This window comes from Camelina sativa, chromosome 9 (assembly GCF_030686135.1).
Source record: "Camelina sativa cultivar CO46 ecotype springtype chromosome 9, ASM3068613v1".
Taxonomy (NCBI): Eukaryota; Viridiplantae; Streptophyta; class Magnoliopsida; order Brassicales; family Brassicaceae; genus Camelina; species Camelina sativa.
Window position 1 is genome coordinate 23,196,406 of NC_141888.1, and position 26,151 is coordinate 23,222,556.

Consider the following 26,151-nt stretch of genomic DNA (forward strand, 5'->3'; position numbering starts at 1 on the left):
TCTATATTGATGTTCACGTTATATATCCAACTAGATATTCACCCGCGGTACACCGCGGGACTATATTTATAAATAAAAAACAGTTTATATAATTTATTTATAGATTAATTATATACATAACTAAATTTTTTTATGTATCTATTAGATAGTGTGAAAATTGTTTTGTTTGAAGTTTATTGTTTTTTACTATAGGAACTATATCATATAATTTATTAAGTAGTGATTTCTTGAAGAAAAAGACTGTTTGTGTCCTTTTATTTTTCAATTTAAAGATAGTAGTATTGTTATTATGCTGTAATATTCTAAAATATATGTATAGTATAATTTTTGTATTGTAGTTTTGTATGTTTTTTAAACATCTGATTCACTCATTCATCTGAAATTTTGTTGATCTTATTCAACATTAGAGTAATAAGATATGTGAAATTATATACATTGAAGTAATATCTTATTCCCTATTGAAATTTTGGGGAATATATGTGTATATATAATTCCCCATTGAATTTTTTGGTTATTAAGTTTGGAGCCAGTATGTCTGTATATAATTTGATAGAAATAAAAAAATAGTTATTAGCAGAAAAACAACAATTGCAATATCACTATAATTTATATATATATATATATATATATATATTGTAATTGGATTTTTTTTTGTGAAATCGTAATTTGATTTTGTTTTTGTTTTGCCTAGATCACTCTAGTTTCAGAAAACAAATATATCATCTTCTTCTTTATTTTCATTGGTCCATTTCCGACATCTCCGCCGTTTTTGACTTTTGGTTAATCGATTTCATATCCTTATTTGTGATGATTTAAGAAGATCATCTTTTGACATTACTTTCCACACCTTGTAGATTTCTTTTACCATTCCATATGTTCTCTTTTCCAACACATACAATAAAGAGAAATGTCTTTCCAATCAGTTTCTTCACTGGATCATGCAAGTTTTCTGGATCCACAATTAAGAATAAAAAAAATATGGTTTAATAGTTTGACATAAGATAAATGATATATATATTATTGCAAGAACATATCTCCGAATAGAATAAACAAAAAAATCAATAACAGAACATTGATTTACTTGAGGCCATAGTGGATTGACATGGAGTTGAATACCATCAAAAGAATTAGATAAAAACTTAACACCTGTCATGATAAAGATTATGTAAGCAATGACACAATCATTGATCTTATTTAATCATAAATGAGTCTAACCGGAAGATGTGTTTACTTTTGTAGCCACTTATGTTGTAAAATTTGAGCAGACAAACAACAATACTTCCCTCAGATTTTTGACAGGCTCTAAAAACTTGATCGGCAAAATAATCCCACAACATACTCGCCATTCTTTGATTACTATGTCAAAATATTAGTATTGAAAATCAGAAAATATGACAATTATAACAACAAAATGAATATAGAGAAAACTAAATAGTATGCAAAGGTCACCTTTCATCCCTAAGCTCAAAATCAATATTCAAAGGTGTATCTAATAGTTTTCAGTAAGTTGTGGGTGTTATGTATTCGGTGATGATAATTCTCGTTTAGGTGTAAAATATTTATAGGGTCGATTATGATTTCTTCTCCAAGGCAATAGTATTTGAGTTAGCAATTAATTAGGGAGAAAAAATCTGTGTAATCAGTTTTATTAAGGAATATGCTAGGAATCACACATTATTACTTTGATTAGGAAGAGATATGATTTTCAAGTTTAGGGAATGTTATATTTAATTAATTAATTATCAAATTAGTAAATAATAATGACTTTGATTATTTAGGAAAGTTGCGATTTAGTGGGAATAATTGTTTGCAAAAATTGAAAATCTTATCATTATTTAATAAATCGTAAATTATAAATTAAAAATATTTAATACAATGGCAGGGTTGTAAATAAGTTGGAACTTGAGGAATTTTTTCATAAATGTTTCTGAAAATGTATATATAGATTGTTATGTTTTTACATATGAAAACAAATAAATGAGTTTGCATACGAGAATGAATTATTGATTTGATTTCCTTTGATTTAATTTTTTATATCCAAACTACAAGCATATTTGTTTATCTATAAAAGTATATACCAAAAAAATCATTTAGGCATTATTGAAAATCGTTTAAGAAAAAAGAAAGAAATCATATATTTTATAGGTTTGACCACGTTAACGATCTACCTTTATGATTTATCAAAATTAAATGTTGACTGTATTATATGCAACCATTTATACTATAACTAGTTTTCCCACAAAAAAATAGAGTAAAATTATGTAAAATAATATTATCTATTATAATATTTTATATAATCATTAATCTGATTTTTACTCAAATTTAAATGCATAAGTTTAACTGAGATAAATATTTTGTTTCCAAATATTTGAGATTGTGTGGTAGAGATATCGATAATAGGAAGTGTTTTATCATATTAAGTTGATTTTCTTTAGAAAAAAAAATAGATGGCTAGAGTACTGGAGATTATCAAAGACTTAGGGGGGTGTATTGAAAACAGAATATGGGAGGATTTGTGATTTTTTAAAAAATCTCTTGTTATTCAACTAGTGATTTTAAAATCACATTTCAAATCCACTGTTATTGAATATGATATTTGTTTAAAATCATTCAAAATCACTCACAATCCACTGTTATTCAATCAACAATTTGTAAAGATTATAACAAATCCACTGTTATTCAAAACCAAATTCTCTTTTTAAAAAAAAAATATAATACTGATTGTGAAAGACTTTGGGTATATTTTTGTAAGGAAAATCCTATTTAAAAGTCTCACCTTCCATTGGGTGTTTTTGAAGGATTGGTTTAAAAAAATAAAGTTATGAATTGCAAAATTCTGGTCTCTCTCTCTACCTTACGAATTGCAAAATCTCATCAAATCTCAAACGATTTTTTTTTCAAAAATAGAAAATAATAATAAATCCATCAAACTACCTTAAAAACTCTCTCTAAATCTCCTAAAATCCAGAATATCATAAATCCTTCAAAATCCTTCCAAATTCTGTTTTGAATACACCCGCCTTAGTTCCCTTTGAGATTTAGAAAAAAAAACTATAAATTGTTTCTAAAGGTTTTGGAAAAAAAATACTATCATAAAATCTTTAGAAAGATAACTTAGCTGGTAACTTCAACCCAAGTCGTTGTCAAAGAAAATGAAAGTCGATGTCAGGGAAAAAATAAAAAAAAAAATGAAAATACGCTTTTACTTTAGTTCAACACAAAAAAGTGGCCATGCTAATTTCTAGTTGCTTTGAAGTTTGAACCGACCAAATTAAACTAAACGATTTGTAAAAAAAAATACAGTATACGAGAATAAAAGAATAAAGGAAGTGACGCAAGATAAAAGAAGGGTGGTGGGCCTGGTGGCGATAGAAACCTCAGTCTTACTTGCAAAAAAACTAACCAATTGGATGCATGAAAGAATTCATAATAAAATCCTGAAAATTTTACATGTAGATAGATATAGCCAACGTGTGAGGCATTTTTAAATTTTCACTTTGGACCTTTTAATTTGATTTTTTTATATATGTTAAAGTTTTTTAGTTCCAACATATGTTGGTGATTTATAATTTGCAACATGACACTTATATGATTGGGTATATTCCTAATTAATTATGTAGTTTAAACTTTTAAGGGGTTATTAACGCTTCTGCCCGATTAACTGGGTTATACGCAACACAATCTCGCTTTACTATATTGTCGCGAAAAACTGATGTGTGTTTGGTTTTAGATTTCCGTCATTAAAAATAAAAATAATCATCAATACCATTTACACCATTTACAATAATCTCACATCACACCATTTACAATAATTTTTTTGGTCAAATTAAAATTTTAATTTTTAAAAAGAACGATTTACAATATAAATATTTACTAGACAAGTCTTTTTAAAAATTAGTAAATATTTGACGTGTAGATAAATTAATAAAATGTTATCGTTTCAATATTATTATTTCATAGAAATTTTATTGTATAAAGAAGGGAAATTACCTAGAATATTGCATAAAGTAGGTTTATTATTAGACTAACACGTTGAGATTTCTGTCTTACTAGAATAACACATAAAAGTTTGCAAATTACTTCTATACCTGAGTTGTGTGTTTTATTACGTTTTATGCCATTCTCTTTTAAAACGAAGATCTTAAAAGGGGAAAATAAAAAGATCATAAACCTAAGTCGATCCCTTGAATCTTTGTGTTGTTTGTCTCACGATAGTTGGGTTGAGATCGGCTATTTTTAGATAGCTTGCAGCGTGAAAAGAATCTGTGTGGAGGACGTTTGGCTGGAGGACCACTGACGGCGAGTTGACGGAGAGGTGGTTTGAAGTACAGGAGGAGGGAAATATAGCGATTTGCTCTGAGGTAAATTTCTATATCGTGGTTTAGTCTCTATTGCTTACTGTTTTCTAAGATTTCGAGTATTACATAGTAGGCCTTGTATTTTGTGGAAGGTAATTTCTGACGAAATTCATGTTAGTTTTCTGTATGATGTTGAGCTCTGTTTTTCGGAAGATATTTGTGTGACTTCATGTTGCTTCGTTGCTAATCTAAGCAACAGATGTTTTGTGATATTGAATTAATAACAAAACTAAAGCTTCTGTCGTAGATATCGGGTCAAGCAAGAGGTATCCAAGTAGGTTGTATGGGGTTGGTAATTTTCCACTGCCAATGAGAAGCATGCACCACGATTGTAGTTTGTCCAATCTTGCTGGTTTGAAAGGCTTTGTTGGTGATGAGGTGTACGACAAAATAAGAAAGAATTCGCAGCTGGGAGTTCTATTGGATCTAGCGGAATCTGACTACCTGCTTTGTGGGAAGACCATCCATTATCTATTGTCCAATCAATTGGCAATAAACATTCCATCGGAGGTATGGTTTTTGGTTGGAGGAAAGCCGCTGAGGTTCTCTCTATATGAATATGAAGAAATTAGTGGTTTGAATTGTGAGAAGATTGATGAAACAGAGTTTGAAGTCGATCATACACCTTTATGGGCGGCTTTAAAGGTGAAAGCTTTTAATGGACCCAACTGGGAGGAGCTAGTTGACGGTTTGAGAAGCTGCCGTGGGTGGTCTGATGAAATGAAGACGCAGATTGTTCGGTTGTATCTTGTTCATGTTGGAGTGCTTGGTTTATCAAGGAACAGTCGAATACCTCTGGAATACGCTAAAAGGGCGTTGAATGAAGAAGAATTTGAGAGTTTTCAATGGGGTAGGGTTGGATTCAAGAGTTTAGTTGATTCCATCAAAGTCCTTGGGTTACCTAACAATGCTTATACCCTCCATGGATGTGTCCATGTATTGCTGATATGGGCATTTGAGAGCGTCAAGGTGCTGGGGGCTAGCTACGGGAATGTAAGAGAAGGTGTAAATTTGCCTCTGTTAAGGTGAAGAGGAGGGAGGCCAAGGAAGGATATCGAAGCCTTCATATCCGGGAGCAAACTCCTTAATAATGGGGAGGTATGCCTTTAATTTACGTATACATTATTTGTCTGCATTTTTTCTTTGAGATAGAATATTAAAAGTTATGGTATCTGAAATGCAGCTTCAGGTGAAGCATTTAGTACCTAAACCTTTGGAGTTCATATATCCAAATTGGCCAGGAGAGTATTCTGTGTATGGTGTAGGGGAAGGTTTGAAGAAGAAACTGGATAATCTGCTGTTAGACGTGATCAATGGCGAAGTGGATGAAAGAGAATGGGATTGTGTAAAAAAAAAGGAAGGGGGAACATACGAAGAAGAGGGAGAGGAGGCAACATGTTGCAGGGGTAAGTGACGATGATTTCCTTGAAACAGACCCAACCAGCATCCGTAATGTTCCCAATAATGGGAAGGAGCAGAAAGAAAGTGTTGGGGACAAATGTTCAGCAGAGAAGGCGTCTGGAGATAAGCATTCAGGTGTGCAGGGTGAAGATGGTAGTGGAAGGTTATTTACTATGGTTGAAACACTAGGGGTGAAAATGGATAATATTCAGATATCATTTTCTAGAGCAATAGCGGAAGTTGTTTTCAAACTTCAAGGTATGGAGAGTAGGATGGGTAACTTTGAGAGTGACGTTCAACTATTGAAGAAAGTTGTTATCAACTCAACGGATGGAGGAGCGCATACGCAAGGTCCTCGTACATTAAAAAATGACGAACCAAATATAGAGGAGGTATGATCTGCGTACCGTATTGATAAAATTGTTATTATATATCTATTGTTCAGTATGAAGTCTTTGTATTTATCTATTCGAGGAAACAATATCAATTTCAGTATTGTAAAGTTGTATAATTTTGTAATTATTTTGATATATGATTTTTTTCGTACACACAATTTAGCAATTTGTATACTTTGTCTCTAGTTTAACAGCGTCATATTATATTTCAAATGTCTTGTATATAACGTCAAATACATGTCTTTTTCAAGTCATGGCTATATCAGATAAAGCATTCGGACAAGGATGGTTATAAAGTTGCTAGTTGTGTTAGGAATCCGTTAGCCATTAAGGATAAGGTCATGTGGTCTGGGAGTATTAAAATCGAACCAGAGGACAGTGTAGAGCGAATTCCAAAGCAGATGGTAGACAGTGTACAGCGTGGCAAAAGAGTACAGAGTTGGGAGACAGAGGAAGGTGATAAAAGAGCAAAGTATAATGACAAAGTAGATGGAGCAGGTGCTCAACCCGTTCCTATTAATGTTATCCATCCGGTAAGTGGTGGTAACCCTGGCTCGTCGGATCGAAAGTGCGAATCTGTTGTGGATTTAACCGAGGGGACCAGTACTCCTGCATCATCTCATACACTGAAAGATAAGGAGAAAGCCAGGTATTTTGCATATTTGTTACAAAAGGTGTTTCCTCCATCAAGAGAGCTTGATCTTCTATTAGTAGATCCAGTGGGCACTAACATAGGGTTAAACCCTAATGACGAATCAATGCGAGCTGCATTAATTACCCGACGTGAAAGCCACATTGTAGTCCTATCTCCCGCAGTGTACGATCCTTTTATTGAGGCAAGTCCTGAGAAAATTGCAAAGTTGATGTCCTTCCTAACTGATGATTTGTAAGTCTTCATTTAGAGTTGTATATAATTAGTGTCTATATTCGGATTTGAGGACTACGATCTATAACTGATTTGTTAATTTTGGTATTCAGGGCTAAAGTACCTTGCACTGGAAATGCCGAATTTAATTTTCGCCTCCTGACCCCTAAACAATTGTGGCCAACTACAACATTCGGCTGGTTATGGGATGCGGTAAGCTTCGTAGTTTTGTTCCATAACATTTGACGCAGTTAACTATGGTATACTAATGCCTGATAGATGTCACTCGTGTTGCAGCACATGGTTACAGATATGCATATATTCCGTATTAGGGGGACGCAAACGCCATCCCTATATAAAACAGATCGTATTGCTTTTCTCGATCCTTTGTTTGTTAGTACGTGGGCATTCGAATTCCCTCAAATGGAAGCCTTTAATAAATGGGTTTTTGGAGAAGGTTGTTTTGAGACGTACGTGGGAAGGCTGCCAAAATACGGAATGACACACAAGGTGTGGGTTGACGATATAGACACCCTGCTCTTCCCATACAACCTCGATAACAACCATTGGGTAGCCATCGAAGCTGACTTAGTCCAGCGAAGGCTACGAGTTTACGATAGCATAAATAGCGGTAGAACCGACGAGAGTCTACAGAAGAAGTGTAAGCCGTTCGCAAAAATGATCCCACGTTTGATACAAGCATATCACCGGAGGTACAAAGATGAGAATATCGGGGCGGCGGCATTTAGTTACTACCGGGTGAAAACACTCCCACAGAACTATCAACAAGGTGACTGTGGTGTGTACACGTTGAAGTGCTTAGAGTGTATAGCTCTTGGACTAAACTACACAGGCCTGTGTGATGCGGCCATGCCTTCGATTAGGATGAAACTTGCTGCAGAAGTGTTTGATGAGGTCCCAGACCGAGACTACTTTCTGCAACTAGATGCTACGTCGGAGACAATAGATTATCCGGAAGCTGAGTTCAACTCGGGATCCAAAAGTTGAAGAAGTTAGGTTCCATGTACATTATCGGAGCAGTATGTATCATTATGACGTCTTTCTAACCAGTATATTGCAGGGTCTAGATATGTATCATTATGACGTCTTTCTAACCAGTATTAGTATATGTTAGGCCTTTATCAAATGTGTACGTACAATCAACTAAGTAACGGCCTTATTATGGTCTGTGTACACACGTACATATATTCATCTGAGTACGTACAATCAATTCTCTAACGTTATAGACTTTATTTTTAGGTGCATGGTTGGTGCTTAGTTTCTCTCCATTTTGAGCACACTAACTTGTCCCTACTGGCAATCCTACGTACATTGGCAACATGTAGTTAGAGGAGCGCATACGCAAGGTCCTCGTAAACCCGAAGAAAAACAAAGAAAGCGATGAGTCGCGCTTATTAGAGAAGGAGAGAGGGGGAGTCGGTAGAAAGACGCAACTACCAGTGGCGACGTTTTTTTTTATTTAAATAGCATCACCCTGTCTCCTTTCCAAACCCAGGGTAGAAACAAGTAACAGGAAATTATCAGAAAAAACCATGGAGTTTAGAGTTGATGCCATCGCTGATCTTAGACCAGGAAAAACGAATTGGATTATCCAAGCGAAGGTCTTGAATTCGTGGTATGTTACTGAGTTCTTTCAAAAGCGGGTTCTGCTCCTTGCTGATACACGGGTTAGTCCACTTTGCTTTGTAAAATATTTGCACAAAGTTGTTAACCAACGCAGTGGTCTTATACACAATTGATATGCAATTTATAGGGTGACACAATCGAGGTGGCGTTTTTACCAGGGACCTACAAGAAAATGAGGAAGTATATCTATGATGGTGATTGGTATGAAATTAGGAATTTCAAGGTCATCCAGCCAACACTTAGGGAGAGGAATACACATCATCCTTTCCAAATCAAATTTACTGATGAGTCGACGATGGGCCTGCTCTCACCGGTGAATCAAAAACACTACTTCCGTTTCGAGGATTTGGGTGATATATCTCGAAGGAGAATTACCCATCCCATATCATTCGGTACGCTTATCTTCAATTTTCAATTACACAAATCGTTTGAAACAACGTTAAAAAACGTTTGCTAAATGATATATTAGTGCACATTACTAGTTTTTAGTCCTGATACTAAATAAATAAGTTAGTAGACAATTTCATATCAAAATACATAGGTCGTAACGTTTAAAGTATGTGTCTATCCCGAATCAGATGTCTGTGGGTGTGTAGTTGAAGTGGAAGACAGAAGATTGCTCGAGGGGGCAAATGCGGCCAATGAAGTTGTCCTCACCCTACTGAATGGGAGGTAAAGGAGATTTGTGCTACATTTTCAATACATTGGCATTTAAAGTTTTTTCCTATTCTCGTTCTATATTAACATGAGAAAACCGTATGAATGAAACCCTCAAGTGTCGTGCCCTAGATGACTATGCTGCTCGCTTCATAAATGCTTGGGAAGCACTCGGGTGTCATCTTACTTTTACATCCGAACCCGTCTTTTGTATTTTGCGGTTCTGGAAGGTTGGAAGCTACGAAGGTACGTTCGATTTGATAGATCAGATAAAGAAACTAGCCTTGTGAAACCATATACATCTGATTTTATAAATGTTCTGTAGGTGCTTCTTAACTCGTCAACACAACCGCCTCTTCGCAAATCTATATAAAACCAGATTTCGAGGGAATGGAACATCACAAGGCGATGTAAGCTGTTTGTTTTCCTACTAAAATATCTAATTGTATTTCTTGCTACTGTCAAATACGTTAATACACTTTCTATATTTACCGCAGATCTGAATTCCCTGGACGTTACTATATAGAATTTATAATGGAGCACGTAGGGGAGAATGCAGTACCTTGAGAATAAAGGAACTAGATGGGCGAAAGGGAGAGCTCAGGGAGTTTAGCATATTGAAAGAACCGCCACAGATCTATGCAATTTATTAACTTTTTGTTTTCCCGGTGTGTGTGTACTTTTGAGTGAACCCATTGTTACGCTGATTCTGGATAATATATGGTTATGTTTTGTCAACAAAATATAAAATTTAGTGTACACAACAATAGTTATCTACGATAAGTGTACATGTAAACACTATCCACCCCTCGCATTATGTCCTCTCTAAGAGCATGTGCATTGGTTGGGACAAAAATTTGGTCCCTCAAATATATTAATCTTATTTTCAGGGTTTCTTAATTTTGGTATGAACATTGGTGTCCCTCAATAATTGGTCCCCTAAAAAAATATATATTTTTTTAATTTTAAAAATTAATTATTTAAATTTATAAGTAAAAACATATTAAAGTTTTAATTAAAATAAAATATATAACATTGACATTAAAAACATAAAAAATTACAAAGTTATAAAAACTTGAAAAAAAAAACAAAACATACAAACCCAAACATACAAACCCATATCGTAGGTTGAGCCCATCCCCAACAAGATTTGGCACAACAGAACCTCCCACACCACCAACATAATCCTTGTATAATTGAGCTAGGATTGGTGGTTTAGCATTACGGCTACGGCCATATCGTTCCGTAAAAGAGCAAGTATGTTCACGACAATATCTGCGAATATGAAACACCGGCAAATCACCCATGGTTGAAGCCCGTATTCTCCATTTACAACCTTTTACCCAACACTCAACGATTAACAATATGGGCGTTGAATATCGAACATTGTAATCATATTTATCTAATACACTCATCACCCTCAACCTTGCCACCAACGTTTCTTTGCTATCAAACTTATCCCCCACAGCAATATCACCACCTCCGTTTTCTATTTTGCGAACCTCCTTCTCAATTGCATCAGCTGTAGAGTTAGTCTTGCGGGTACGGTTATTTGATTCTGTGTTACACACATTTTCCTCTAGACAAGACCCACCCCCAGGTCCGTCATCCAATGATTCCTCTGCTTCATCCGGGGCGAAGTTGGAGTACAGCAGATAGTCTTCATCCCTTGAACTTGCACCATCGCTGTCGTCACAGTAATCAAATCTACTGTTGTCCTCGTCATCTGCTTCATCTTCATCTACATCATTTCCTACATTATCTTCACCGTCTTCCTTCCGACTCTCGTACTCATCATCTTTCTGTCCCATTTCCTCTGCCATGCCTACGAAATCATCTACAACAACTTCAGGGGTCTTGGGTGTTGGTTCTGGGGTTTTCAGTTTAACTTCCTCGAACAAGGTTTCACCAGATTTAGCTTCGATCTCAACGCATAGCCGAATGAGTTCACTCCTATGCTGTTTGAGAAAGTTTTGAAACTGCCGACCATTCGAAACAATCACCGGTGGCATATAACATCCGCTTTTTTATATCTATCTAACATATAGCTCAACTTTATGGCGGAAGTTCTTTCACAGAAACCAAAGTCATCGTACACCATAGCAGTAAAGTCTTCAAACTTTGTTTCTTTATCGGCAACTATAATCCTGCACCCTTTGCTAGTATCAACATCAAACAACCATCGCTTTTTGTCTACCCTCCACCTCCCACACGCCAAAACGATATCTTGCTCTTTCATGGATGAACCGAGAGGAAAGATTAACGAAACTGAGTAGGAAAAAGACGTTTGCTCCGGCCGACAAACAGAACACGATTGATGAATCTGCTACAAACTTTATTACATGAACACCATAGATCGGAAGAACAGGAAAGGTGTTTAGATCTTCTTCCAATAAGTCTATGGCAACGCTCGACTGTCTTTGCCAGCTCAAACAAATTCGTGTTATTCTGGTAAGACTTTACAGCTGTCAATCTTGCTTACTAAATCTACCACGGACAAGAAGCCTACCACAACACTACGAAAACTATTTCAAAAAACAAACAAAGTATACCAAAAATATCTGTAAGGAGAGAAGGTTGTCGCATAAATTTGTCGCAACAGGCCATTAGTCTACCATAAATATCTTCCCACCCTTTTACGTTTGCCGCTACACGCGCTATAAACAAAAGTCTATCATCAAAGGGAAATTGCTCTACCAACTTAATCTAACGAATCGATTTTATATACGTCGACCGATAAGTGTACCAACACTACAACTAAGTGTACCATCTAGGTCGACGGCAAAGTGTACCAGCACTACAACTAAGTGTACCAAAAATATCTGACGTACACCTTTAATCAGTCCACGTGTATAAATCTACCATCAAAGGATCGGTAGACTTAGTCCCAACTTCCAATGTTTTTTTTTTTTTTACTAATGGCATTAGCCGTAATTACGTTTTTTCCCAACACTGGTTTCAGGGGTATTAAGGGTACAGAGTTTATTCTAGTAATTACCAACAATTGTGTGTTAGTTTTGTAAAAAGGAAGCTTTTATGTAATATTCTAGTAACTCTCCCTATAAAGAATGGAGAAAAGATGTAAGAAAAAAAGTTTGAGAGTTTTTGTGTATTACCAAAACACGGAAAAGGAAGAGTTTTGTGGCTCATGAAATAGACATTAGAGAGAAGTCACGCGCATGAATCTCACTCACGGTGATTTCTCTCTAAAAAAATATCATCTTCTGATCACAAACTCTTGCTCCGTCGGAGGGGTTCTCCGTTGATTCCGGCGACGATGAGAACCCTCTGGCTCATGGTGCTTCATCCGTAAACCACTGCATCACCAGGTAAAGATTTCAGATCAAAATCAAGGGAGAAGTGCAGGGAAGAAGCTTCTGCGAGACACTGTCGGTGAGAGCTCCACCGCCGGTGTAGCGACGCAGAACAGAAGAAGGAGATCCATGGCGAGGAATGAACGAGGATGGTGGTTAGATCTGAAGACTGGAGATTCTGGATGTTTCGTTGCGCCGTTGTTCGATGGGGAAGGTCGTCTGCGGCAAGGCGGAGCTAAGCCACCGTTGAAGGTTTCCAGATCTACTCCCTACCGCTATACCCCTTTCATGACAAAGCTTGGATCTCCTCGACAAAGACAAGCTCGTTTATCTTCTTCTTCCTCAACTACGGCTCTACGGTGGCGGGATGGCAACAGATCCTAGATCACCATCTCCGTTCGACTCGCGGCGTTCAGGCACATTGGAGGTCTTGTTCCGGTGTGTATTCGCAACCTGTGGACGGCGGCTCTGAATGTGTTTTGCATTCAGAGATTAGGATTTCCTGTAACCAGTTAAGGAAGCCAGGTCGGGTTTGTTTGTATGGTTTTTGTCTGGTTTGTTGTATTCAGTTTGGGCCCTAAGGGGATTGTAATGGGCCTAAATTCAGAAATAGCCCATTGAACACTTATTTATTTAAATTGAATACCCTTAAAAAAACACGGAAAAGGAAATTGAGTGTTATTCAAGCTATTAATTAGCACAATATATGTAACTAATGTCGGAATTCTAAAACCAAATGCACATCAGATTTCCGCGACTCAAGCAAGCGAGATTGTGTTGCATATAGCCCAATCAATCTGACAGTAGCGAAAGTCTAAAGCGAGTTAATAACTCCCTAAAAATTTGAACTACATCTATCTTAACATTTTTGAAGTACATTTTTGTGTCATCCTCTCTTATCTTTGTATCCAAACAATGTCCTAACTAAATTATCTACAATCCTTACAACCAAACACAATCATTTCTTTATTTGATAATTTTAATTTTCTAAAATCTATCTACCTAATTTAAAGCAATATGTTATATTAAAATAAGATTCTCCTTTCCCTTTTAATCTTATATTTAATTATTTGGATATTTAATACATAAAGTTAATAAAATTTTAGATTTTTTCAGCATATGATGTGATTTGAATTTTTATAAACAGATATATATTTTAAAAATTGTTTTAGGATTTTTGTAACCAAACAAGTATTTCCAGATATATATTATTTTACATTTGAGTTATTTTAATATAAAATTAATATTTACAATTGAAATTTAAAATAACACACAATAAAATTATATTGTGCGAACGATTTGGATCAATATGAATATAAATTTAGTTATCATTAATTTGGTGTTACACAGATAATTTATCATTTCATTATTTTGCTAACATTATCAATATTAGAATATTAGATATATTAACTTGATTAATTTATGATAATGCAGAGAATAAATTATTTTGCGGTAAACTGTGGGTTAAATCCTATAATTAACAGTCAAATACAATTATATAATCTTACACTAAACAAAACTAACACATAAATATAACTTAAATTTTGATCTATTTGTTATAAATATTTGACTTTTATTTTTTTTCAAAATGCACGGAGTTATTGATTTATAAAACAAACAAAAATTAAAAGAAATAAACATGTGGTGTACCACGGGGTAAATCCTAGTAATTAATTAGAAATCTACTCAATCATATAATATAGTGTCATGTTGCAAATTATAAATCACCAACATATGTTGGAACTAAAAAACTTTAATATATAAAAAAAAAAAAAATCAAATTAAAATGTCCAAAGTGAAAATTTTTAAAATGCCTCACACGTTGGCTATATCTATCTATATGTAAAAATTTCAGGATTTTATTATGAATTCTTTCATGCATCCAATTGGTTAATTTTTTTTGCAAGTAAGACTGAGGTTTCTATCGCCACCACTCTCGTTTGTCATTCTTTTATCTTGCGTCACTTCCTCTATTTACACTTGTAGTTGTAGTATACTGTATTTTATTTACAAATCGTTTAGTTTAATTTGGTAGGTTCAAACTTCAAAGCAACTAGAAATTAGCATGGCCTCTTTTCTTGGTTGAAATAAAGTACAAGCGTATTTTAATTTTTTCCCTGACATCGACTTTCATTTTTTTTTCTTTTGACAACGACTTGGGTTGAAGTAGGAAAGTTATCCTTTTAAAGATTTTATGATAGTATTTTTTTTTTTTTTTTTTTTGTAGAGATTTTATGATAGTATATGAATCCAATTTTATTTTCCAAAACCTTTAGAAACAATTTATAGTTTTTTTTCTAAATATCAAAAGGGACTAAGTCTCTGATAATCTCCAGTGATCACTCTAGCCATCTATTTTTTTTTTTTTTGAAGAAAATCAACTTAATATGACAAAACACTTCCTATTATCCCATGATATCTCTACTACACAATCTCAAATATTTGGAAGCAAAATATTTATCTCAGTTAAACTTATGCATTTAAGTTTTAGTAAAAATCAGATTAATAATTATATAAAATATTATAATAGATAATTTATATTTGACATAATTTCATATAATTTTTTTGTGGTATAAATGGTCGCATAGAATACAGTCAAAAAATAATTTTGATAAATGATAAAGGTAGATCGTGGTCAAACCTATAAAATATTTGTTTTTTTTTCTTTTTTCTTAAACGATTTTCAATAATGGCTAACTGATTTTTTTGGTATATGCTTTTATATATAAACAAACATGCTTGTAGTTTGGATACGAAAATTTAAATCAAAGGAAATCAAATCAATAATTCATTCTCGTATGCAAACTCATTTATTTGTTTTCATATGTAAAAACATAACAATTGGATATATAACGTGAACATCAGTATAGAGTAAAATAATAGCAATCTAGTTGTGTATTAGTTGACAGAGATAAACATATGTTAAGATTGAAAATTTCTATTTATTAACTCCTTAAAAGTTTAAAGTACATAATTAATTACAAATCTACCCAATCCTATAATGTAGTGTCATGTTGCAGATTATATATTATATATCACCAACATATGTTGGAACTAAAAACTTTCCTATATTAAAAAAATTTCAAATCAAAAGGCCGGAAGTGAAAATTAAAAAAAGCCTCACACGTTGGCTCTATATGTAAAATTTTCAGGATTTACTATGAATTCTTTCATGCATGCAATTGGTTAGTTTTTTGCAATTAAGCCTGAGGTTTCAATATTGCCACCATCTCCTTTTATCATTCTTTTATCTAGCGTCACATCCTCTATTTACTTGAAGTATATTTTTATTTACTAATCATTTAGTTTGGTCTGTTCAAATTAAAGCAACTAGAAATTAGCGTGGCCACTTTTTTGTGTTGAACTAAGTTGGCGTATTTTCCTATTGATTAGTAACTGTATTTAACTTACGTTCTTTTTTTTTTCTCCCTGACATCGACTTTCATTGTCTTTTCTTTTTTGTCAACGACTTGCGTTGAAGGAGCAAGATGATTTTTTCGGCAATTTTCTTTCAATTTATAACATGTACAAATATTTCTTTAGTTTTCTAAGAAATATTTAAAATGATAACAATAATTTTTTACCAAATGATCGAACTTATTGACTCTTAACTGCTTTTTTTTTGGTCTGTGTGTATCTTAACCTCTAACAGTTTTTAGTACATGGGTTTACTTTGCAATTTCCCCATTCCATGATTTAGCTTCCCACAAATCTAGGAAAGATATTTATGCTATGAAAAAATAATGATTTGAAAAAAAAAACTTTTTTATCAAAGACAATAATGACATATTTTTCTTTATCCAAGACAATAATGTTGAATTGATGTAGTCTAAAGATTTTGGTAGTGGCATTGTGAAAACTACATGTTGTAGTTCACTGATTACAATGTGAGCTAGGTAGACGTGTTGTAGTTTTCAAAATTTTAAAGAGAAAAATAAAATAAAAACAAAAACAAAATCTCTCCCTATAAAAGATACAACCTCTGCATTCTCTAAAATTTAACAAATTGAAAATGTCTAAATCTTATTTTTTCTTGGTTTGTCTCTCTCTCTTGATTATGAAGTTCTGCTCTGCAGAGAATGACCAAGAAAAACAGGTAATTGTTCCCCCTTATCTTCTTTCTTTTTTGTGTTAAAGTTACGTTGTTCCCCCTCATCGTGATATTTTGTTAATCTTACATATATACGACTTATGAGATAATGATGTTGATGATGTTGATCTTGCAGGTGTACATAGTATACCTTGGTGCACTTCCTGCTCTCGTTAACTATGGACCGTTGGCTCATCATACAAGTGTCCTTCAAAAGGTCACCGGAAAAAGGTTATAAATGTTGTAAATGTTGTAAATGTTGTAATACTTATCTATATATAGACGTATTTATATTTTAGTTTTTTGTGTTAAGATAAAAAGCCTACAAGAAAAAGATACTTGATTTCTACAACATTATTGTTACTCACCCGAACATTTATTATATTTTGTATAGCTCTGTTGAGCATCGCTTCGTGACGAACTATAAAAGGAGTTTCACCGGTTTTTCGGCCTGGCTAACTGAATCAGAAAGAGACCAAGTTGAACGTAAGTGCCATCACATTCACATAGATTATACGACTTTGAAAAACGTTTATTTATTAAAATACTACATTAATGAATATACTATATGGTTTGTATAGATACTAGTAATATTTATTTTTCTTGTGTGTGTGTACTGATTTGTAGAACTATCAATGCATCAACCCAACCAACCATTATAAAGAATACGCTGTCGTTTATGAATATTTCATGTACTAGAAACGTCCAGTATTAAACAGTGTCGTTTTTAAGGCTCACAAACGAGAAATCATAGAGTACTTATTGGGATTATGCAGTTTGTAAACTATTATTCTTGTGATTCTTAAAAATTAAAATTAAGATTATGTGTATGTTATAATAATTCATCTTCAAATATTAGGTATGGACGGAGTTGTGTCGGTGTTTCCGAACAGGATACACCAGCTCCAGACGACATCGTCTTGGAACTTTCTCGGTCTCAAGGAAGACGAAAGAGCACACTCAAACTCAACCACCGAAAGCAATATCATCATTGGAGTCATTGATACTGGAATCTGGCCAGAATCGGAAAGCTTTAGCGAGAAAGGCTTTTCTCCTCCTCCTAAGAAATGGAGAGGTGCTTGTGAAGGCGGCAAAAACTTCTCTTGCAACAGGTATGATATGAATCCACTCAAATCGATAGCAATAAATTTTCGTAAAGATGTCAATTTCTAAGTAGAAATGAATGTTAATTTGTTGTGTTACAGCAAGCTTATTGGAGCACGGTACTATGGGATGGAGTCAGCCAGGGACAACGATGGCCATGGGTCACACACGGCATCCACTGCTGCTGGGAACGCTGTGAAGCATGTGAGCTTTTACGGACTTGGAAACGGAACCGCCAGAGGTGGCGTTCCAGCCGCAAGAGTTGCAGTGTACAGCGTATGTGATATTCAAGGGTGCAGAGCTGATAGAATTCTATCTGCATTTGATGATGTAATAGCAGACAACGTTGATCTCATCAGCATCTCCATCTCTCCGTTCACTATTTTACGATTCGAGTTGGACCCAATCGCGATTGGAGCTTTCCATGCCATGGCCAAGGGAATCCTCACAGTGAACTCCGCTGGAAACAGTGGTCCAGCGCGTGGAACGGTCAGAAGCGTTGTACCATGGATCTTGACCGTTGCTGCTAGTAACACGAACCGCGCGTTTGTCACCAAAGTTGTTCTTGGAGATGGCAAGACAGTTGTCGTGAGTACCAAGAAACTCTTTTTTGTTTTAAAGACAACATATTTTGTCCTTTCTTTTAACATTAATACTTGTTGAAAAACAGGGGAAAGCAGTGAACTCGTTTGAACTTAACGGAACAATGTACCCTCTGGTGTACGGAGGATCAGCTTCAAGTAGGTGTGATGCTGCAACCGCTGGGTAACTTCCATCCCAAGACACTTATCTTCATATTTATTTTTGCTCTTCACATAGTAGATTTAAATGGTTTTTGCGGTTTCAGGTTCTGCACACCACATTGTTTAGACACTAAGCGTGTAAAAGGAAAAATTGTGCTATGCAACTCTGCTCAAAATTCAGATGAAGTTCAATCTAAGGGAGCCGTCGCGTCCATTGTTAAGAGCAGCAAAGTAGATTACGCCTTAATCTTCTCTTTTCCAGTCTCGGTCCTCTCGGAAGAGGACTATAACTCTGTCCTCTCCTATATGAACTTGACAAAGTAAACTTCTTCTCTCTGTTTTATTATATTTAATTCTTACAAATTATCCATCTTAAAGCTCGACTTGTTTTGGCTAGAAACCCTAAAGCGACAGTTCTGAAAAGTGAGACGATCTTTAACCAGACAGCTCCCATCACTGCATCCTACTCTTCTCGTGGTCCAAACACTCTCATCCCTGATATCTTGAAGGTACACATAGAAACCATAGAAGATCAATTGACTTGTATTGCTCTCTCTTGTGTCTAATTGAATGTGAATTTGAATTCCAGCCGGATATAACAGCACCAGGAACAGAGATCCTTGCTGCTCATTCTCCTATTGCTCCACCGAGCGAATCAGACACAAGACGTGTAAACTACTCTATCATTAGCGGAACTTCAATGTCTTGTCCGCACATTGCTGGTGTAGCCGCCTACCTAAAGACGTTTCACCCACGCTGGTCTCCTTCCATGATCCAATCATCCATCATGACTACGGGTATGCAAAATAAGGCCCACTCTTGTTTTTTTAGAGTACTCTGCTCATTTTATCTTGGTAACATAACGTTCTTGTATTGCAAGAAAGGGTTTGTCACACTCTGTTTTTTTTTTTGGGTCTCTTGCAGCTCAGCCAATGAATACCTCTACTTCTCCGGCCGATCATATGGCTGAGTTTGCTTATGGAGCTGGCCATGTCAGTCCAATAGCCGCAGTTCACCCTGGACTTGTCTATGAACTTACTATATCCGACCATGTCACCTTCCTTTGTGGCTTGAACTACACGGGAAAGAGTTTAAGACTCATTTCGGGTGAAAACAGCAGTTGCAGTGAAGAACAGAGCCAATCATTACCAAGAAACCTCAACTACCCTTCCATGACGGCTAAAGTCGCAGCAACAGAACCATTCAACCTGACTTTTCGTAGAACAGTCACAAACGTCGGTACGGCAAAGTCGAATTACAAAGCCAAAGTATTCGGAGGATCAAAACTCACAATCAAGGTCGTTCCAGATTCCTTGTCTCTGAAGTCTATGTACCAGAAGAGGTCTTTCACGGTTACGGTTTCAGGCCAAGGTCCCGAAGCTGACAAACTTGAGTCAGCACAGTTGATATGGTCTGATGGAGCCCATTCTGTGAAAAGCCCTATCGTTATTTATGCTACGAACTAATGTGTCAAAATCAGTGGATATGTCTCTACAAAACTATGATTAATAATAACATTTATGCTACGACTACGAACTAATGTGTCAGAACCAGTTGGTATCTCTATAAAACTATAATTGAATATGATGTTTCTGGTTCTCCACTCCAAGTTAGATTTTAAAGAAAAGTTAACAAAGCGAAGCAGCTTGAAACGCTGTCGTTTTGTAAGTGATACAGTCATACAGAGGAGAGACGACGATTCAAAGTTCACACCTTGGAGAGTCTTACGACCCGAGAGAGAGAGAGAGAGAGAGATGATAGCAATTCGCGTCTTCTCGCGAAAAATCCCAGCTTTCGCATCGATCTTCTTTCAAAACCTAACTAGAAACCCATCAATTCATCGGATTTCATTCTCGAATCTAAAACCCAAGACGCTACTTCACCCGATTCCGCCGAAACCTTTCACTGTCTTTGTTTCTCGGTTCCATGACGGGAGACCAAGAGGTCCTCTCTGGAGAGGGAAGAAACTGATCGGGAAAGAAGCCCTTTTCGTGATTCTGGGTCTCAAGAGATTGAAAGAAGACGACGAGAAGCTTGAGAAGTTTATAAAAACCCATGTTTTCAGATTGTTGAAATTAGATATGTTAGCTGTTATCGGCGAGCTTGAACGACAAGAAGAGACTGCGTTAGCTATCAAGGTGGGTTCTTTACTTGACAATTTCTTGATAGCGTCAATTTTTATTTGCTTCGGCTTAAATTTAGTTTGATTCCATGTTTTGTGGGAAATGATTGATCTGTGTTGATTACTACGATCGTGTTTACGTTTCTTTATAGTTTGATTGCAATGTTCTGTGTTTCTGTTCTACAAAAATGGAGTCAGTTTTTGTTAAATACAGAGTTTCATGGAGGTGCACATGAACTGTTCGACGAAATGTCTGAACAGAGCTGACTTTAGTGTAGTTGTATGCTTAAGTTTTGAGACCTTCCTTTGTAGCTCATATACCTACGTATATTCATGTGGTTCTGTGTTTTTCCTAGTTTGTAGCTCTTAGGGTCATGCATTTTTGTTGATGATTGGCTTCTTCAACTTATTACAGATGTTTGAGGTGATCCAGAAGCAGGAATGGTACCAACCTGATGTGTTTATGTACAAGGACCTTATTGTATCCTTAGCAAAGAGTAAAAGAATGGATGAAGCAATGGCGTTGTGGGAGAAGATGAAGAAAGAGAACCTCTTTCCAGATTCTCAGACTTATACTGAGGTTATCAGAGGATTTCTGAGAGATGGATGTCCCGCTGATGCCATGAATGTGTATGAAGACATGTTGAAGTCTCCAGATCCTCCGGAAGAGTTGCCGTTTAGGGTTCTGTTGAAAGGACTTCTGCCGCATCCGCTTCTTAGAAACAAAGTGAAGAAAGATTTCGAAGAGTTGTTCCCTGAGAAACATGCTTATGATCCACCAGAAGAGATATTTGGTAGATGCTGAGGTGTGTATGCACATAACTCTACTCTTCTATCTCAGGCTTCTCAGTGTTTCTCAAATTGTTCTCTTTGATTTAGTGTTCCTCTCCACTTATGAAGTTTTAGTCTTTTGGCAATTTAAAGTAGTTAAATCAAATCATGTTGTAGATCAGTCTTAGTCTTGAATTGAACCAGTGAGTAACGATAAATGTTTGCGACTGTTATTCATCCGTGACTTGTGTGCATCATGCAGGCTCTGAACAATAGCAACATGGGAAGTCTATCTTGATCAAGATCCAGTATGTGTGATGTTGAAGAAGTATCAGTAGATCTGAGCAAGTGGCGTAACAAACTGTTACATCACAAGACAAAAGACTTAGTTAAATGAACCCAGGTTATGTAGCGACTTCTAGTCCTTATTATGATGCTTTATAATATTAGGCAAAGACCAAACTTTTGTGAATCCATCATCTTTCTTTATGTAGCGACTTCTATTCCTTGTTCTGATGCTTCATAATATTAGTCCATGACCAAACTTTGTGAATCCATCATCTTTATAGTAAAGATTCTAAGTTGACAACATTTCTACTTTTTCCACATTTATCTTATCTGGCCTCTCATGTTGTTGAAGGGTTCTCTTATCATTCTAACTTCATGAACAACTTAATAAAAGCTTATTATTATTGATTTCTGAAATGATGCTTGTCCTTGTGGGCGTGCCGGAGTGGTTATCGGGCATGACTAGAAATCATGTGGGCTTTGCCCGCGCAGGTTCGAATCCTGCCGCTCACGTTTTTGTTTTCAGTACCTTTTTTTTGGTCATACATGAACATTACCAAATCAATTTGAGTATTTACAATAATATCTGGATAATCTGGATAATCTGAATAATATATTATACATAACTTCACCTTGTTCAAAAAGTAAGAACTGATATAAACATTATGGCATCATCCACTTGACGAGACAAGAAGAACATTTTTAATTTGGGATCAAAGATATTTGACCATTCTTTATTAATGTGACATTACTGGTGAAATCTATGAAAACGATGTTAAGATCTTCCGCCAAATCTTCTTTTTGAAAACAATTAAGACACCAGTGGACTAAATAAGCTCAAGTACAATTGTGTTTGGCTCTTTGTGATCAACAAAGGTTGGAAACATACAGAAAATGTAAATATTTTCTAAATCAACATAGTGGTGGGGGACTAAGTCTAAAAGCGGTAAAAGGTTTAAGTTTTTGTTCTTTGACTTCTTATATTATCATTGTAGCATTGTCTATTTGCCTATATATACACCCATGATCCTGTTGTGGCTATACACCTCAATACCTCATCACACTATCTTCTTCTACATCATTCATCATCATCTCTTTTCATTTCCTTCTAAGTGATTAGTAATAACACATTTGTCTTAGTAATAATGGAGGGTAAAGGACGAGTTGGATCATCATCGTCTTCTTCCTTCACCGCTCAACTCTTTGGCCCCAAGGAATCTACTTCCTCTGCCAACTTCAACTCCATTTTCCCTCCTCCTTCCAAGGTTCTATTACCATCCTCTCTTTTTATAGATTACTCTTTCTGATTGATTCTTGAAGTTCAGTTATCCTTTTCCTTTTTTTTTTCGAGTTTTCAGGGAACAGCAAGAAACATCCTAAGCTCCAAACATGGGTCCCTAGGTCAGTGGAAAGGCCTTTCTCCCACTGTTTTTTTTTTCCTATAAGACCTCAAAAAACTTGTCTCCCTTCTTGAAACAATTAATAATAAGCTAAGTTTTGTTAGACAGTGTTCTGATTCATTTGGAAAACTTGTCATTCTTGCTTTCAAAAATGGCTCAAGTTGTTTCATTTGGTTTGGTACTGAGTCAATCAAGAACATGAAGAACACAATCAAGATTGGTTCAAAATGCTTCTCATTTCTTGAAAATAAGCAAAAACCATACCATTCTTACAGATGATATCAGAAGAAACTCTAAATTACTCTGTTTTCTTCATCCATAATAAACAAGATTGCAAATTTAGCTATCTCATGCCAAAAACGGCTGAGAAAAACTCCATTTTTGCATTGAGATTCACTTTTCTTTTGCCAAGATAACAATTCCAATCCGGGTGGTCTAATGAATACATTATCTCGTTGGTTTTGGTGGTTTCTTCACAGAAAAACCTAAAGAATCTTCATCCTGCAATCTAAGTTCATCTCTTTACTACGGTGGTCAAGAGGTTTACTCTCAGTCCACACAGAACTATACTTACCCTCCAGTGAGTTATCATCCATCTGTTTTCCTACATGATTCATGCATGCAACTTTGATGTTTGATTATTTTTAAGAAGCGACAAAATCTCTGACTTTGCAAAACGTTGAATCAATCAGATTAACAAGGATCAGGAGAGAGACAACAATGATACCAACTCGTCGGACGCCTCAAGAGGAAACTGGTGGCAAGGTATTATATACCCCAACCAGATAATTTTGTTACAAAATTCATGTCTTGGTTTGTTTTCCTTCTAACATTTTCCCCCCATCTCGCCGTTTTCTTAGGATCACTATATTATTAGAGTCTTTCCAACCAGGCGTCTCCTAGAAGAAGAACATCAAGTTGAAACAGAAGAATTTTGATCCGTTGTTTGTTCTTAAGAAACTGTTTCAATGATGTCCTGTTTGTCTCTCTGTCTTATGTTAAACAAAAGATTAGATCTTTGTACTTCAAGAAACATTACTGAAACTTAAGTAAAATAACAGAGGATTCTATCCTGGATACAGAACTGATCGAATCTGAAACTCAAAGCTATTAAAAACACGAGATTGATGTACACACCCAAAAAAGGGTTAATAAAGAAATGCGTAGAGAACAAGAAACACATAGATAACAAGTGCGGAAGGAACAAGCACAACAAGAGGAACAATAGCCGCAAGTGCATGAAAGCTTCTCTTACACTCCAAAGGTCCAAGTTTAATCTGAACAAGATCCACTAACGCCATTGTCAAGAACCCACATCCCAAAACCGACGCAACACACGAAGCAACGATCCCAACCCTCAAAGCAGCCAAGTTCACACGGCCTTCTCCGGCATTTAACACACGCGTCTCATCCTCCTCCACCACAACGTTCCCGTTCCTTGTTGTTGTTGTTGTTGTCCTGATTGCTTGCTTGAGAGACATAGCGATGAGGCTGGAAAAGAGGAAGAAGCTGAAGGAGTAAACATGGCTTGAGACTAACCTCTCCGCTAATGCATTTCCTTTTGCGGCGATACACCTGCGGAGATGTTGGCTCTCGGCCGCTGAGGAGGATGAAACAGGGAAAGTGATGTTTCCACTTGTGGTGAGACCGAGGAAAAGAGCAAGCGAGAAGAGGGAATTAACGTTAACGATCCCGTCTAAAGCCGTGACGTGGATAAGCGTCGTTAGGAGGAGCCGTCTCCGGAGAAACTCTACGGCGCCGGTGGAAATTGCCATTAACTTTGAATTGTTTAAGCTATCTATACACAAGATGAATAATAGTACATAATTTTTGAGAGAAACAGAGATTAAAATTAATGACTAAAGAAAGGTTAGCTTTTAGTTGTTACTTTGAGGGAGAGACTGTGGGAAAATGTGTGTTAGCGTCAAAGCTAAGTATTGCGTGTCGTCTCCGCTGAGGAAAACGACGGACATGTAATGATGGGCAACGTGAATTGAACCACAAGGTACAAAAACTTTTTAGGCTTTGTATCGATACGTCGCCGTATGAGTCAAATTTATTACTATTCTCCTTTGTAAGGCTATCGATACATACGTCGTCGAACACTATTTTCTAAAGTTAAAATCATTTTACGAAGATCTATTCTGATTTGGAAAAATGACAACAAAACCCATCATATGGTATATATAACTTGTCTTTTAGGCCAAAGATATATAATTCGGATCAATAACCGTTCTTAATTAAATGATTTTTGTTCTCTAATTTCATTTCCGGATGAATGGACTCGGAAACCATTAACCAAATACTCTGTGTCTTTTTTACTAATTCAAATTCTAGAAATCAATTTGTTTTGAAAATATACATTTTTCAGGTTTTCTATGTATTTGTTATATTTATTGATGATAAATTGTAAACTTCATTTTGTTTTGGTTTGTTTGTTTGTTTTTTTTTTTTTTTTTGTTAAATTAAACTTCATTTTGTTATTATTGATTTATATTTATTAATTTTGTTAATCATAAAAAAATGGTGGGGATTCCAGGTTTAGTTCAGTTTTGGTTTGTGTTCGATTCTGTTTGGTTTTCATAAAACTCAACCTCAGTCAGTTTGATTTGGTTTTTGTTTACTTCGATTTAGTTTGTTTGATTCTATTCCGTTAAAAAAAAAACTAATTAATGTGATTAAACTATTGAAAAAATGTGTTTACTGTAATCTCTTAAAACTAGATTTACAGACTTTTAAAAATTGTTTTACAAAATTTAATCCTATTACCTAACGATATATTCAGTTATTCTTTTACTAAACTATTTATTTGACATACAAGTAAGACCTTTATGTTAAATCTGTGGTAGCTTTTCTCTCTAGTGCAGTTATGAATATTGTTGGACTACTTTGAGAAGTTCTAAACCAAGAATTTAATGAGTCAACAATTTCCTCAACCAATACCACAAAAGAAAAAAAAAAACTAATGTCATAGACCTATTTGAATTTTATTTTGA

At 35.4% G+C, this 26,151-nt stretch overlaps 7 protein-coding genes, 1 long non-coding RNA gene and 1 other non-coding gene across 9 annotated transcripts; 7 read left to right on the forward strand and 2 right to left on the reverse strand.

The window, feature by feature from the left end:
- Positions 1–613: 613 nt before the first annotated feature.
- On the reverse strand, positions 614–1,691 carry LOC109126604 (uncharacterized). Its single transcript, XR_002033476.2, has 4 exons — positions 1,450–1,691; positions 1,232–1,356; positions 1,082–1,146; positions 614–949 (listed from the first exon to the last, which is right to left on the reverse strand). It is a non-coding gene; the product is annotated as an uncharacterized LOC109126604 (long non-coding RNA).
- A 2,976-nt stretch (positions 1,692–4,667) lies between these two features.
- Positions 4,668–5,387, forward strand: LOC147938581 (uncharacterized). Its single transcript, XM_087465680.1, has 2 exons — positions 4,668–4,868; positions 4,950–5,387. Exons 1-2 carry the CDS (start codon positions 4,668–4,670, stop codon positions 5,385–5,387), a joined length of 639 nt encoding a protein of 212 aa, XP_087321806.1.
- Positions 5,388–5,523: 136 nt separating this feature from the next.
- On the forward strand, positions 5,524–8,027 carry LOC147938582 (uncharacterized). The gene is made up of 5 exons (XM_087465682.1): positions 5,524–5,701; positions 5,793–6,151; positions 6,421–7,040; positions 7,133–7,232; positions 7,317–8,027. Exons 1-5 carry the CDS (start codon positions 5,524–5,526, stop codon positions 8,025–8,027), a joined length of 1,968 nt encoding a protein of 655 aa, XP_087321808.1.
- Positions 8,028–8,572: 545 nt separating this feature from the next.
- On the forward strand, positions 8,573–9,826 carry LOC147938583 (uncharacterized). The gene is made up of 5 exons (XM_087465683.1): positions 8,573–8,707; positions 8,794–9,058; positions 9,245–9,338; positions 9,649–9,733; positions 9,821–9,826. Exons 1-5 carry the CDS (start codon positions 8,573–8,575, stop codon positions 9,824–9,826), a joined length of 585 nt encoding a protein of 194 aa, XP_087321809.1.
- Positions 9,827–16,584: 6,758 nt separating this feature from the next.
- LOC104711153 (subtilisin-like protease SBT4.5) lies at positions 16,585–20,176 on the forward strand. The gene is made up of 10 exons (XM_019229727.2): positions 16,585–16,733; positions 16,864–16,958; positions 17,122–17,213; positions 17,587–17,839; positions 17,933–18,419; positions 18,502–18,596; positions 18,679–18,894; positions 18,972–19,083; positions 19,164–19,371; positions 19,499–20,176. The coding sequence occupies exons 1-10, from the start codon at positions 16,650–16,652 to the stop codon at positions 20,038–20,040; spliced, it is 2,184 nt and encodes a 727-aa protein (XP_019085272.2). The 5' UTR covers positions 16,585–16,649; the 3' UTR covers positions 20,041–20,176.
- Positions 20,174–22,058, forward strand: LOC147938584 (protein THYLAKOID ASSEMBLY 8-like, chloroplastic). The gene is made up of 3 exons (XM_087467665.1): positions 20,174–20,712; positions 21,112–21,502; positions 21,730–22,058. Exons 1-2 carry the CDS (start codon positions 20,329–20,331, stop codon positions 21,499–21,501), a joined length of 774 nt encoding a protein of 257 aa, XP_087323791.1. The 5' UTR covers positions 20,174–20,328; the 3' UTR covers position 21,502; positions 21,730–22,058.
- Positions 22,059–22,186: 128 nt separating this feature from the next.
- Positions 22,187–22,268, forward strand: TRNAS-AGA (transfer RNA serine (anticodon AGA)). Its single transcript has one exon. It is a non-coding gene; the product is annotated as a tRNA-Ser (tRNA).
- A 500-nt stretch (positions 22,269–22,768) lies between these two features.
- LOC147938586 (uncharacterized) lies at positions 22,769–24,234 on the forward strand. The gene is made up of 5 exons (XM_087464054.1): positions 22,769–23,020; positions 23,114–23,156; positions 23,635–23,735; positions 23,848–23,920; positions 24,016–24,234. The coding sequence occupies exons 1-5, from the start codon at positions 22,901–22,903 to the stop codon at positions 24,030–24,032; spliced, it is 354 nt and encodes a 117-aa protein (XP_087320180.1). The 5' UTR covers positions 22,769–22,900; the 3' UTR covers positions 24,033–24,234.
- Positions 24,166–25,052, reverse strand: LOC104711156 (uncharacterized). Its single transcript, XM_010427837.3, has one exon. The coding sequence runs from the start codon at positions 24,928–24,930 to the stop codon at positions 24,304–24,306; it is 627 nt and encodes a 208-aa protein (XP_010426139.2). The 5' UTR covers positions 24,931–25,052; the 3' UTR covers positions 24,166–24,303.
- Between the last annotated feature and the right edge of the window lie 1,099 nt (positions 25,053–26,151).

Excerpts from the sequence above, each read along its gene's own strand:
- LOC147938581 (XM_087465680.1), top strand. The coding sequence starts at position 4,668 with ATGAGAAGCATGCACCACGATTGTAGTTTGTCCAATCTTGCTGGTTTG. Across the intron at positions 4,869-4,949 it reads CAATAAACATTCCATCGGAG|ATTGATGAAACAGAGTTTGA; the intron begins GTATGGTTTTTG and ends AATTGTGAGAAG.
- LOC147938582 (XM_087465682.1), top strand. The coding sequence starts at position 5,524 with ATGGTATCTGAAATGCAGCTTCAGGTGAAGCATTTAGTACCTAAACCT. Across the intron at positions 7,041-7,132 it reads TCCTTCCTAACTGATGATTT|GGCTAAAGTACCTTGCACTG; the intron begins GTAAGTCTTCAT and ends TTTGGTATTCAG. Across the intron at positions 7,233-7,316 it reads TCGGCTGGTTATGGGATGCG|CACATGGTTACAGATATGCA; the intron begins GTAAGCTTCGTA and ends CTCGTGTTGCAG.
- LOC147938583 (XM_087465683.1), top strand. The coding sequence starts at position 8,573 with ATGGAGTTTAGAGTTGATGCCATCGCTGATCTTAGACCAGGAAAAACG. Across the intron at positions 8,708-8,793 it reads TGCTCCTTGCTGATACACGG|GGTGACACAATCGAGGTGGC; the intron begins GTTAGTCCACTT and ends TGCAATTTATAG. Across the intron at positions 9,059-9,244 it reads TACCCATCCCATATCATTCG|ATGTCTGTGGGTGTGTAGTT; the intron begins GTACGCTTATCT and ends ATCCCGAATCAG.
- LOC104711153 (XM_019229727.2), top strand. The coding sequence starts at position 16,650 with ATGTCTAAATCTTATTTTTTCTTGGTTTGTCTCTCTCTCTTGATTATG. Across the intron at positions 17,214-17,586 it reads AGAAAGAGACCAAGTTGAAC|GTATGGACGGAGTTGTGTCG; the intron begins GTAAGTGCCATC and ends TTCAAATATTAG. Across the intron at positions 17,840-17,932 it reads AAAAACTTCTCTTGCAACAG|CAAGCTTATTGGAGCACGGT; the intron begins GTATGATATGAA and ends GTTGTGTTACAG.
- LOC147938584 (XM_087467665.1), top strand. The coding sequence starts at position 20,329 with ATGATAGCAATTCGCGTCTTCTCGCGAAAAATCCCAGCTTTCGCATCG. Across the intron at positions 20,713-21,111 it reads AGACTGCGTTAGCTATCAAG|ATGTTTGAGGTGATCCAGAA; the intron begins GTGGGTTCTTTA and ends AACTTATTACAG.
- LOC147938586 (XM_087464054.1), top strand. The coding sequence starts at position 22,901 with ATGGAGGGTAAAGGACGAGTTGGATCATCATCGTCTTCTTCCTTCACC. Across the intron at positions 23,021-23,113 it reads TTTTCCCTCCTCCTTCCAAG|GGAACAGCAAGAAACATCCT; the intron begins GTTCTATTACCA and ends TCGAGTTTTCAG. Across the intron at positions 23,736-23,847 it reads AGAACTATACTTACCCTCCA|ATTAACAAGGATCAGGAGAG; the intron begins GTGAGTTATCAT and ends TGAATCAATCAG.
- LOC104711156 (XM_010427837.3), bottom strand. The coding sequence starts at position 24,930 with ATGGCAATTTCCACCGGCGCCGTAGAGTTTCTCCGGAGACGGCTCCTC.